Source organism: Panthera pardus, unplaced genomic scaffold (genome assembly GCF_024362965.1).
Source record: "Panthera pardus isolate Hobbes unplaced genomic scaffold, ASM2436296v1 HiC_scaffold_18, whole genome shotgun sequence".
Classification (NCBI taxonomy): Eukaryota; Metazoa; Chordata; class Mammalia; order Carnivora; family Felidae; genus Panthera; species Panthera pardus.
Window position 1 is genome coordinate 5367691 of NW_026526743.1, and position 12319 is coordinate 5380009.

At 55.6% G+C, this 12319-nt stretch overlaps 1 protein-coding gene across 1 annotated transcript; it reads right to left on the reverse strand.

Annotated features, from left to right (window-relative positions):
* Positions 1-1215: 1215 nt before the first annotated feature.
* Positions 1216-12315, reverse strand: VSIG10L (V-set and immunoglobulin domain containing 10 like). The gene is made up of 11 exons (XM_053905685.1): positions 12227-12315; positions 9130-9263; positions 8219-9049; positions 7491-7784; positions 7046-7330; positions 5872-6126; positions 5145-5423; positions 4617-4913; positions 3659-3772; positions 3287-3441; positions 1216-2569 (listed from the first exon to the last, which is right to left on the reverse strand). The coding sequence occupies exons 2-11, from the start codon at positions 9167-9169 to the stop codon at positions 2498-2500; spliced, it is 2622 nt and encodes an 873-aa protein (XP_053761660.1). The 5' UTR covers positions 9170-9263; positions 12227-12315; the 3' UTR covers positions 1216-2497.
* Positions 12316-12319: the final 4 nt, after the last annotated feature.

Sequence of the window (12319 nt, forward strand, 5' to 3'; positions counted from 1 at the left end):
GCTCAGGTCCTTGATGGGGTCACTAAGTTGCTGAGCCAGCCTGAAACCACCATCCATTTTGCCACCATTTATTTTGTTTCTTGCGGCCAAGGGAATCTTCATTGATGCACTCCCTAAATTTCCAATGAGAAACCCAGCTAAAAAAGAAAGACATCATTGGGGACAGCAGCTGCAAGCCCAGCCTTTCGCTGGCACCGAAATATGTGCAGTATTTATTGATTGCCTGCTATGTGCCAGGCTCTGTGTTAAGTGCTGGGGATAAAATGACACGCACAGTCTCTGCCTTCCTGAAGTTCTCAGTTTAGAGACGGAGTCAGAGGCTAAACAAGTATTTCTGTATTTATGTTCGAGGAGCAGAAGGGTCAGGGTCAAGGCAGGTTAGGGTCATGGGTTAGGGAAGGGTCTCCTAAGCTTGTAATGGTTACATTTTTAGGGTTTCTGGACCTGATCCCAACATTGGGGAGTTCCCCCTGTGAGAAGTAAAGGAGATGATTCATTTTCAGAAATACCAAATAAAAGCTGTGCTAATTAACAATAGATTTACAACCTATTGGAAATAGTCCACCACAATGGACTCCCAAACTCTTAGACACTTCACTTCCTGGTTCTTCCCCTCTCAGCTTTGCGGGCTTTGCAATGGGCATGTGCCAAAGAACAAAGGGAGGAGGGACTGAAAGTCTCTGCATCACCTCAGGGAATGTACATTTATTCCATTCAGTCTACTGTTTGCCTTATATGGGCATAGGCAGCTTCCGGGTCAGGCTGTAACCTCTGTAGTACTCAGCCAATGAGGGACCAGGGGAGGGACTTGCGTGCTAGGAGATAAATCGTCTGCTGTAACTGCCCCGAGTGTGCCTGTCCGTCAGATACTTCCTCTTGCAAGAACGTTGATTAAAGCCTCGCTTCACTGTGCTCTGAATCTCCACATCCCTCCTTTGATTGGGTTGATGGGCTTCTTTCTAGCAGCCCAACACCAAGCAATTCTCAGACACCAACTCAATTCTGACACTCTACCCAGAGGTAGCATCAGATTCTCCAGGTGAAGGGTGCAGTTCTACGAGATTACCACCTCCACACCCCACTTCAGACACCAGCTGCAAGCCCCAAACTGCTACCTGTGCTCCTGACCGACTGGCTACACATTGGAAGTTCCAAAGACCTCTTCCTTAGATTTGGTTAATTTGCTAGAGTGGCTCACAGAACTCAGGGAAACAGTTATTTACATTGATCAGTTTATTAAAGGATACGATAAAGGACAGGAATCAACAGCCAGACAAAGAGATACACAGGGCAAGCTCCCAAACAAAGGAACTTCTGTCCCTGTGGATCTTGGAGTCCAGCTTAGTGGTACGTGGGAGCACTCTGGTTCACCAAGAGTGGAAGCTCTCCCAAAATGGACCAAAGCACTGTTCCTATGGGTTTTCATGGAGGCTTCATTATATAATTATGATTGACTAAGTCACTGGCCATTGGCTGATTCAACCTCCAGTCCTTCCCCCTCCTGGAGATGGGTCTGAAAGTTCCAGATCCCTCATTTGCAGGTTTTACCCTCCAGGCAACCAGCCCCGCCTTTGGGGGCATCCAAAAGTCACCTTCATTAATAGCAAGAAATGGATATTTTGCTTTTATGGCTCTGAATCATTTTCAGAAACCGTGGATCAAGACCAGATATATCTGCAAAACATATTTTGGTCATCTGAATGACCAAATATATATTTCCTATAAATCACTGAGGTGGATGGCACAGGGCAAAAAGTGGTATTTCAAGCAGAGCAACCTCTGGGGCAAAGCCCTGGAGGCCAAATCCAGCATCTGGTGAAAAAAAAAAAGCCTTGTGTTAATCAAGGAGCAGGGGTGAAAGTGCAGGAGGGGGTGGTCAGAGGCCAAGAGGCCAAACCATAAGGCTTTGAAAATCACAGTGAGGATGCAGGAAGATTTCTGAAGGGCAAAGGGCAGCCACGGAAGGGTTTAAAGAGAAAAGGACACAGTCTGAGCTGTTTTAAGATGAAGACCCTGGGGACGCCTTAGCGGGCTCAGTCAGTTCAGTGTCTGACTTCAGCTCAGGTCACGATCTCACGGTTCATGAGTTTGAGCCCTGCGTTGGGGTCTCTGCTGTCGGTGTGGAGCCCGCTTGGGACCCTGCCTCCTTCTCTCTCTACCCCACCCCCACTTGCACACGCTCTCTCTCAAAAGTAAACATTAAAAACCAAAAAAAGACAAAGACCCTGGGAGCTGCATGGGGGTGGCCTGGAGGAGCAAGTGGACGTAGGAAGGCCCCTCGCTTGCCTAGAGGGTGTGCAAACCACACTGGTAGATCAGCGGGGGTCTCTCCCAGCCCAGGAGCCACAGCGGCTTGGTTGTGCAAATACAAGTGGAGTCTTCTGCACTGAGAAGGAGACAGGAAGTCCCACTTTCAGGGTCCAGTCTTTAGTCACAGCAGGACAGGATGGCCCTGCCTACCAGGAAGTCCTACCCAAAAACTCCTGTGCAAAGCAGGTCACACCTGTGTGGCTGCCCGAACAGTCCTTGGGCCCCCACCCAGAGAGATGACTGGACTGGGGCCAGTGGCCTGGAAGAGAAAGGAAGGGAAGGAGACAACCTCAGAGGTTACCCTGAACGTGACATGCTGAATGTGACATGACTCACGCTTTTCTAGCGCTAGCTCACGCTATTCAGAAATTAGCCGGGTTCCCTTCACTTGCAAAAGGAGAATAAAAAAATGTTCACCCACCCTTGGGAGAGACAAGACATGCAACAACCCAGCTTTTTCAGGGAAGAAGACATTCCCTCCCACTTCAGAAAGAAAACGGGAGTTTTGCCAATTTTTATGGAAGAGTGAAGGAGTATTCTCTCCTTTGGAGGTAAGCTGGAATTTCACTCTTAACATGACAAAAATTGGGTGGGAATTCCTGTCCGATTTCTATATATTAAAAAAAAGGGGGGGGGGGAACTTACTAATTTTGTAAACCAACAAGTAAACCTGGAGGAAGAGAACTCAGACCGTCTCCTCTCCCTGATTAAAACATAAAAGGGGAGACCGGGTGGCTCAGTCGGTTAAACATCCGACTTTGGCTCAGGTCATGATCTCACAGTTCATGGGTTTGAGCCCCGCGACAGGCTCTGGGCTGACAGCGCAGAGCCTGGAGTTTGCTTCGGTTTCTGTCTCTCTCTCTTTCTCTCAAAAAGTGAATAAACGTTAAAAAAAATCTTTTTATAAATACAAAAGCAAACAAAAACCATAAAAAGTTCTACCCCTATTCCAGAAGGACACTGGGGCACCACTCACCTGGTGAGCCTTGTTTGGGCTAGGGTCCTCCAGCGGGACTTTGAGGGGCAGAGGCAGTGGGGTCTGCACTGGGGTTACACTCTGCATCTTCTTTTCCAGTGGGGGAACCACAGGTGGCAAAGAGGGGGGATGCTTCTTTTTCTTCAGAGAGTCTCCTGGAGAGAGGAGGAGAAACAGAAACACGCGATTGGCTGTACCAACATACTAACCCAGCCAATGAGCAGGGAAGCAAGGCTGAGAGGCGGAGCCTTCCTCTGATTGGCTGATATGGAGGTGGAGGCGGGATGAATGACCTGTGGCTGCGCTGATTGGTTCAGCCAGGTCTCCAGCGGGTCTCTTCCTAGGGACCCTCCCAGATGGCCCCTCACTTACCCCTAAAGCTGCACAGGCAGCAGATGCACAGGTAGAGAAGCGCTGCCAGGAGCGCCAGGCCCAGTAGGGAACCCAGGACGATGCCAGCAATGGCCCCGGGGCTCAGGGTGGGGCCTGGAAGACCAGAGAGGATAATTAGAAGCAGGAAGAACCAGAGCTGGAGCCAAGTTTCCTAAGCTCCCTGCTCCAACTATTTTATAGGACCCAAGAACCTGGGACCCCAGACTCTTGATTCATTGTGCATTTACTGAGTAACTGTGGTGTGCCTGGCACTCTACTGGTAACGATCCATTGGTGAGCAAACCCAGATACCTACTCTCATGGGGATTCATTTTCAGGGAAATCAGAAATGAAGGCACAAATTAATATCCTAAGTATGGGTTATGCTATGACAAAAACTAAATGTGCTATGACAGAAATAATGTGCTATCATAGATATAGAGTCAATCTTCTGCAAAGACTCTTATTTCCAAATAAGGTCACATTCACAGGTACTGAGGGTTAAGATGTCAATATCGCTTTCTGGGGGAGACACAATTCAACCAATCAAGTCAAGATGAGATCATGAGGATGGGCCCGAACCCAACCGGACTAGTGTCCTTACAAGAAGAAGACAGAGGTGCGCACACGGAGGCTGTGGAAAACTGGAGGCAGAGACCAGGGCGCTGCAGCTACAAGCCAAGGAACTCCAAGGATTCAATCCAAGGACTAATGGCCATTATCAGAAGCTGGAAGAGGCCAGAAAAGCATCTACCCAGAGTCCCAGCGGGAGCACGGCCCTCATTTCCATTAGAAGGAGGACTGCTTAGTTGTGAGAGAGTATCTATTGGTCGAAGACACCCGGTTCATGGTACTTTGTTAAAGGAGCCCCAGAAAATGGATACAAGCAGAGAAGGGGGATAAACGAAACAGACTGAGGGTAGCAGCCCAGGAGAAGCCTCCAGCAGCCCCAACTCACGGGCCTGGTAGACTTGGCTTTGTGATGGGGTCCCTGGCTGGCCCCCCAGGGTGGGCAGGATACGGAAGGCCCAGGTCTCAGGGTTCCGATGAGGAAGGGGCACCACAGCTGACCGCTCCTGAGGCTCCAGGGTGACCAGGGTGATCCAGTCCCTGTAGGTGGTGGCTCTACCCAGGTTGGGGCCTTCTGGTCGTGCCTGGACCTCAAAACCACTGATCAGGGCCCCGCGTTCCACATCCCAAGTCAGCACTGCTGCATCCCGGGTTCTCTGCAGCCTCCACGAGGAGACGGAAGGTCCTGGGGGAATTAAGGTGGGGGCTGGATTTGTGGGTCCTAGATGGGAGAGGGAAGGGGGCCGTGGACCTGGACCCATAGGTCCTGGGGTAGAGGGTCTGGAGAGCCAGACTCCTAGGCCTACAAGAGGAAGGGGACTGAGGGCTTGGACTCTTGGATCTGATGGAGAAGGGGCTGGGGACCGGGTTTGAGGGAAGAGAGGACTTCTGGGTTCTGGGAAAGGAATGGACTCACCAATGAGGGTGATCTGGTTGCCCCCGGCACCCAGCGCCCCGCTGCACAACACGGAGTAATTTCCCAGGTCCCAATCCAGGCTGAAGTTGCTAATGAGGAGCCTGCGCCCATCTGGGCTGAGCCGCAGACGACCCCCTCCTCCTGGGGCCACGGGCCGCCCTTCCCGGGCCCAAGATGCTCTGGATGGTGGAGGACAGCCAGTGACCTCCAGCGCCACCTCTGCCTCCCCCGACCGTGTTTCCTCCACCGCAGGACGAAGCAGCACCTCCCGAGGGGCCTCTGCAGGTAGAAGAAACCGGGCCGAGTCCAGACCTGACCCTGGAGTCAAAGACCAAGTCCTGCCCGCTTTGGTGAAGCAAAGAGCTGTGAAACCCCAACACGTTAGCCAAATGAGGAAGCACTGCCCATGTCTCAGTCCATCATCACCTGATCTCCTTGGCAAGGACTTATTAGATACATACTATGGCCCAGGTGCTGGACTGAGGAACTCATATTATTCTCAACCATTTATTGCTCTGGACACGTAGGAAGATGTCAGCCCTCCTCCTGGGTCCAGGAAAGAAACTGTGGCCCCTTCCCCTGCTTGAGGTATCGGTGCTTCTGTAGGTTTGAAGACAAAGGAAATCTCTTTTCCTGGAGTTAGAAGTCCGCCTTTCTCATTTCCTAAAGGAGCTAAAATGTATACCCCTTCCCCGGGAAACAGGAAAGAAACCCCACCAGCTCTCACCCGGGGTAACCGTGCAGGTGCGCGTGGTCACCAGGTGGCGAGCGAGGCAGGTGACGGGGACGCCGCTGAGCCGGGGGTGAGCGGGGACAGCCGCCTGGAGCGCAGAGGGCGCCGGCCCCGCGCGGACGCCTTCAGGGAGACCCTGGAACTGTAGGGAGGCCGCGGGGACCCCGCCGGGCCACGAGCAGCGGAAGCGGAGGCTGCGGTCCCCTGGACCGCCTTCCACTGAGCACTGTGGGGACCCCGGAGGCAGATCTGTGGAGCAGAGGGAGAGAACAGGGGCTCGGCCTCTCTCCCCTCGCCCCTCCAGCCCCTCATCTCCGCGTGTCACGCCCACCCCTCTTCACCTGGACCCGCCCCATAGGCGTCCCTTTTCCCAGAAACTTCCGGGCTGAGTGGGCAGCGGCAGCCCCACTGACTGCCCCTCTCTCCTAGGAAAACATCTTTGCACGGATTTCTTTCCTTGCAAACATAACCCCCCCCCCCCCGCCCTTCCTTTCTAGTCCTCCTCCTTCCACCAAGTTACTGGGAGCCATCAACCAGACATCTATGCCCCTACTGGTGCGACACCCCTCCCCCCGACCTCTTCTAAGATAACTCGGCCCTTTCTACAATGGCCCAGCCCCCTTCTCTAATGACTCCTCCCCTTTCCCCAGGTAATTTTTAAAAAATATTTATTTTGAGAGAGAGAGCATGAGCGGAGGTAGGGGAAAGAGAGAGGGAAAGGCTCCCAAGCAGGTTCTGCGCTGTCAGCACGAGCCCAAGGTGGGGCTCGATCTCACTAACTGTGAGATCATGACGTCAGTTGAAATGAAGAGTCGGTAGCTCATTGACTGAACCACCCAGGGGCCCTCAGGTAATTTATTTGCTGATCCCACTTAACTGGCCCAAGCAACTGAAACTCCGTCCCTTTCCGGCCTCCACTCTTCACCATTTGATCCTCCTCTTAATTTGTTGAGATTGCTCCTGGCCCGGGAATCTGGCCCCCTTCCCCTCTCGTGACCTTCCTCACCCAGTCGAACAAGTCCCGCAGGCCCTCGTTGGCCCCGCCGCTTTTCCCGGGCATCCCCGCCCCTTTTACGGGGAGTCTCCTCCCTCCCTTGCTGGCCCCGCCCCTCTGATGCGGCCCCGCCCCCTCGGCGTAGCCCGCTCGGTCCCGCCCGGGCCCGCTCACCTGCCACGGTGAGGTTGAGCAGAGAGCGGCGGCGGCGGCCTGTGCGCGGGTTCGCGGCGAGGCAGGCGTAGGCGCCGGCGTGGCCCGGCCCGACCGCGGGCAGCAGGAGACGCGGGCCGGCGGGCACGGCGGCCTCCGTCGGGTCGGCCAGGCTCCACGCGATGTCTGCGGGCGGCCGCGAGGCGGCGGAGCAGCGCAGGGTCACGTTACTGCCCTTGGTGACATAGAGGGCGGGGGTGGCGTCGCGGTCCGAGGAGACCTTGATGACCGGAGGATCCGGGCCGTCTGGGTGGGGGAAGGGGTCGCAACCGGGAGAGTTGGGGTCACCCGGGACTCCGCCACGACCCGCGAGGACTGGACCTCCAACAAACCCCCTCCTCCCCAGGAAGTCGGGACCCCGAGCGCCCAGATCCTAGCCCCCGACCGGAGGCATACCCCGACTCACAGAAGACACTGACGTCGGCCGCAGCCTCAGCGTGGCCGAAGGGGCTGCGGACGCGACAAGTGTACCGGGCGTGGTCGCTTCGCACAGGGTGCCCGATGAGCAGCTGGTCGCCCTCTGTGCGGATCCGCGGTGGCTCCGCTCCCTCAGGGTCCGCTGCCTCCAGGGTGCGTCCGTCCCGGCTCCAGCTCAGCTCCCCGCGACCCGGCCCCCACCCTCTGCAGCGCAGCCGGAGTTCGGCCGCCCCCTCCTCTATCTCGGGGGCCTCGGGCTGCACAGACAGCTGGGGCACGGGCTCTGGGAGAAGGGGAATGGGCTCAGGACCCGGTCCCTGGCCCCCTCGTCCCCCAGATCCAGGACTCCAGGCCCCGGCCTTCACTCCTCACACCCAGGACTTCAGGGCCCCAAGCCCAGGATTCCTCCTTCTCAGGGACCCACTAAGTCCCCCAGGGCCCGCCCCCCGCCCTCCCTTCCGCCACCCCCCTCTTCTCCCAGAGACCCGTGATTCCAAGCCCCCAGGAGTCTTGATCCCCAGGCCCAACTTCTCTCAAGAACCCCTGTCTTGGCCCCCAGCCCCTATTATCCTTCCTCCCTCTAGCCTAGAAGTCTTCTCTCCCCTGTCCAGGAACCCCTTCCTCAGGGGAGAAAACAGGTCAGACAGCAGCGATCTGCCCAAAGGTCTGGCAGAGCAGACCCTGCAGCCTGCACTCTGGACCTCAGTGCCCACTTACCATATACACCCACCATGAACTCCCGAATCTGCCGGGAGACCCCAGCCCGAATGACCTCAGCAGTGTAGACCCCAGCATCCTCCAGCTGGGCAGAGGCAAGTTCCAGGCTCCCCTGGGCCTGGTCAAACCGTAAGCGGTCCCGGTGAGCAGGATCCAAGCTGATCAGGGGGGCCCCCGGCCCCAGGCCTCCAGCTGCCAGCACCTTGGAGCCTCGGCGCCAGACCACCAGAGGCGCAGGAGGGCCAAGGCTGGGAACTGGAACCAGAGGGAGCTGGATGGTGGTCCCCACTAGTACCGACAGAGGCCTCCCCACCTGCTGGGGGAAGCTTTCCACTGGGTGGGCTACTGCAGTTACTTTGGATTCGGGGTTCTGGGCAGATATTTTAAGGTCCTGATCCTTAGGGGAGAATTGTGAACCTGGGGTCTCAACTTCAGTCTCCAGGGCCTGAGCAGAAATGTTTGAAGCTGGGGTCTTAACCGAGGACGGCTCTGAGTTTTCGGCAGGAACTTGAGAACCCAAGATATCAGAAAATACTTCGGAACCAGGGACCTCAGGGACGGTAGGAGGATCCGGGCTCAACTTTTGGCCCTCAGCAGAAACGTTTGACCTAGGCACGTCGTTAAAATTTGAGGCCTCAGGAAACCGTTTGGAATGAGGGATAGCAGCAGTGGTTTTTGAACCTGGAGACTGCTCTGGAAATTTCCAGTCGGGGGGTTTCATGGAGGAGACTTTCGAACCTGGGCCCTGGAAAGAGCTTTCTGAGTCCAAGGAGAAATTGGTTTGCTGAACTCCAGAAGAGGCTCTGTGGGTGATGACCCCTGCTCCGGAGGCTGCAAGAAGAGGAGGGGAGGGCGTTGGGGAGCTGCCAAGAGGGCGGACTGGTGGGGAAGGGGCTGCGCAGGGGACTTACCCAGGAGCAGGAAGAGCAGCAGAGCCCGTGAGGTGTCCATGGTGCTGGCCGCACCTGTGAGGACACTGCAGCGAGACTCCAGGACCTGCACCTGTGCCTCCCAGGTCGACAAGTCCGACAGGACTGGTAGCTTCCTGGGCGGGGAAGGAAGCCAGACCCAGAGGGAGGTGCCCCCACCCCCAATCTAGTAGCAGAGCCAGCCACCCCCACCCCACTGGTCCTCGTCAGCTGGTCCCATCTGACTCTGCTCTCCCCACACGCGAGGTGAAGATGGCGGGAAAGGAGTCCCAGTGGAAACGTGGTGGTAGCAAACCCGTGGGGAAGGCAGCCAGGAAGACTTCCTGGAGGAGGGTGAGGTGACCCTTCAGAGAGTCCCACCTCTGATGGTCTTGGCCTCAGTTCAGGCTTCGAGTCCACTCTGTCCTGCCTGCAGCACCTGCATTTGACCCTGCTCCTGCTCTGCTCCAACTCCTCCCATGGCTCCCTGCTGCCCTCAGAACCAAGTCTCAATTGGCTCCCTCCCACCCAGTCCCTCTCCAGAGACCCATAGCTGCATCTCCGTGCCCCCCAGGGCCTCAAGTGCCCTGCATCCCCCTAAACTCAGCGTCTTCCCTCCAACACAACCCCCTTCCCGGGCTCTCCATCTCAAGTGCCATTGCACCATCTACGCAGAGGCTGTGGGGCGTCTTCCCTCCTCTCTCCCCCTCCCCTCCTGCTCTGCCCCCTGAATCTCTGTCACAGCCTTACCTCTGGGTTCCCACTGGCCAGACCGTAGCACAGGCCCCATCCGCTCTGCCTCCTCCCTCCAGCCTCCAAATCTCCACCAGTGCCAGTCCCTGGATCCTCACATGGCCCCTCTTTCTGCCCCTGCCCCTCCCACAGCTCCCCTGTGCCCTCAGGAGACATCCAAGGACCCTTCCAGACCCTGAGTGGCCCAGACCCACCCACTCCAGCCACACCCTCCACCGTCTCACTCTTTGAATACCCTGCCATTCTCATGCCCCATCTCTCCCCTCCCAGATTTGCGGGCACTCTTCTCTACCTGGAATGTTCTGGTCACTCCCTGCCCCCCCCCCCCCAACAACTTGTCCTGCAGCCTCACCTGATTAAGAATCATAATAATAACTACCACTTCTCCCGTGCCAGGAACCATGCGAAATGCTTCCCAGGCATTATCTGGCCAAACACTTCCAAACACCCTATGAGCTGGGTGTCATTATCCTTGTGTTACAGGCTAGGAGACTATGGCTCAGAGAGGTCAAGGGACCGGGAGGAGGTTGCACAGCCAGAGAGAGGAGGTGGGCTTTGGCTCAGGATGGCCAGACTGCTCACTCCTTCAGAAAGCTACCACCCCATGGGGCATCTGGGTGGCTCAGTCGGTTAAGTATCCAACTTCGGTTCAGGTCATGATTTCACAATTCGTGGGTTCGAGCCCTGCATCAGGCTCTGTGCTGACAGCTCAGAGCGTGGAGCCTACTTCAGATTCTGTATCTTCCTCTCTGTCCCTCCCCCACTCATGCTCCATCTCTCAAAAATTAAAAAAAAAAAAAACATAAATAAATAAATAAATAGCATTAAAAAAAAAAAAAACGAGAACAGAAAGAAAGAAAGAAAGCTACCACCCCATGCTGGGCTCAGGATCTCTGCTCAGCATCCAGTCCCCTGAGCTCACCCAGGGAGTTCTCACCATGCTGATGGTAATGACAAGGGTAATAATACATAGTGAGCATTTTCTATGCGTTAGGTGTGGTTCTGGAGGTGCTACATTAATTCCCTCAAAACCTCATGGGGGAAGTTTTGTAACTTAAAGATGCCAGCAAATTCCTCCCTTACGGAGTCTATGTCCCCTCCCCATGGATCCAGGTAGACTCTTACTACCAGACCAAGAGACTACAGCAGAAGTGATCCCGTGCCAGTGTCTGCATGGAGGCCCAGAGACGGGCATAACCCACCTCACAGGTCATAGAACACTCCCTCCTGGAAGCCAGCCACCATGCCGTGAAGAAGCTCGAGCAGCCCATGGGAAGGAATCGTGGCCCCTGGTCAACAGCCAGCTCAAGCCAACAACCCCAGCCAGCCAGCATGCAGGCCAGGTGACTAAGCCATCTCGGACATGTATCCCCGGGCCCCATTTGAGACCCCAGCTGACGCCGCGTGGAGGAGAGGCGAGCTCTCCTGCCAAGCCCTGCCCAGCTTTCAGATGTATGGGCAAAGTAAATGATTGGTGGTTTTAAGTCAGCGAGTTTTGGGGTGCCTCGTTATGCCACATCAGCCAACCAGAACACGGGTATTATTACTAACGCCACCTGAGGGAGGAGGAAATCGGCGTTGGGAGAGTAGGAACTTGCCAGGGCCTCAGGATCCAGACCCCAAGCCCTTAACCACTACACTAAGCTCTTACTATTTTGATCAGCCGGATGAGGAAACCAGAACTCAGAGATGCAAGGTAACTCACTCAAGATCCCACAGCTGGGAAAGTTGAGGGAGGATCTAAAATCACTGAGTCTGGGGGCGCCTGGGGGGGCTCAGTCGGTTGAGCATCTGACTCTTGGTTTCGGCTAAGGTCACAATCTCACGGTTCACGGGATTGAGCCCCGCGTCGGGCTCCGTACTGACAGCACAGAGCCTGCTTGGGATTCTCTCCCTCCCTCTCTGCCCCTCCTCCGGGCACGTGCACACACGCTGTCTCTCAAAAATAAATAAATACACTTTAAAAAAATAAAATAATAAAATCAGAGTCTGACTCCAGGCCCCGGCTCTTCATCCCCACCTTACATGTTGTCTGTGTCCCCAACCAGAACCAGAACTTCCAGCCTTGCTGTCTCCTGTTCCCCAAGTCTCCACGGGGGCCTGGCACCTGCGAGTTCCCAGCAAAAGCTCTGCAGCGTGACACCCCCTCACTGATCTTCGTCTTTCAGGAATTCAACTAGGATGCCATCTACCTGGGAAGTCTCCGACCCCACATTCCAGGTCAGACGCCCCAGGTGAGCTCCTAAGTGTGTGGTGTCACCTCTGCTTACAGCTGGCTCGGCCCACGTCCATCCCAACCCCCCCCCCCCCCAACATGGAAGCTTCTCAGGGACTGGATGTGACTCACCTGGGTCCCTGGCGTCACCCAGCACAGGGCCTGGCACACGGGAGACTTAAGTAAATGTTTGTTGAATGAATCAAAGAACAGGTCTCCACGGAA

Bases quoted from the DNA above. Each gene is read 5' to 3' on its own strand.
- VSIG10L (XM_053905685.1), bottom strand. From the start codon at position 9,169: ATGGACACCTCACGGGCTCTGCTGCTCTTCCTGCTCCTGG. The intron at 6,127-7,045 runs GTGAGCGGGCCC...TCTGCTCCACAG, and splicing joins GCTCAACCTCACCGTGGCAG to ATCTGCCTCCGGGGTCCCCA. The intron at 4,914-5,144 runs GTGAGTCCATTC...TAATTCCCCCAG, and splicing joins CAACCAGATCACCCTCATTG to GACCTTCCGTCTCCTCGTGG.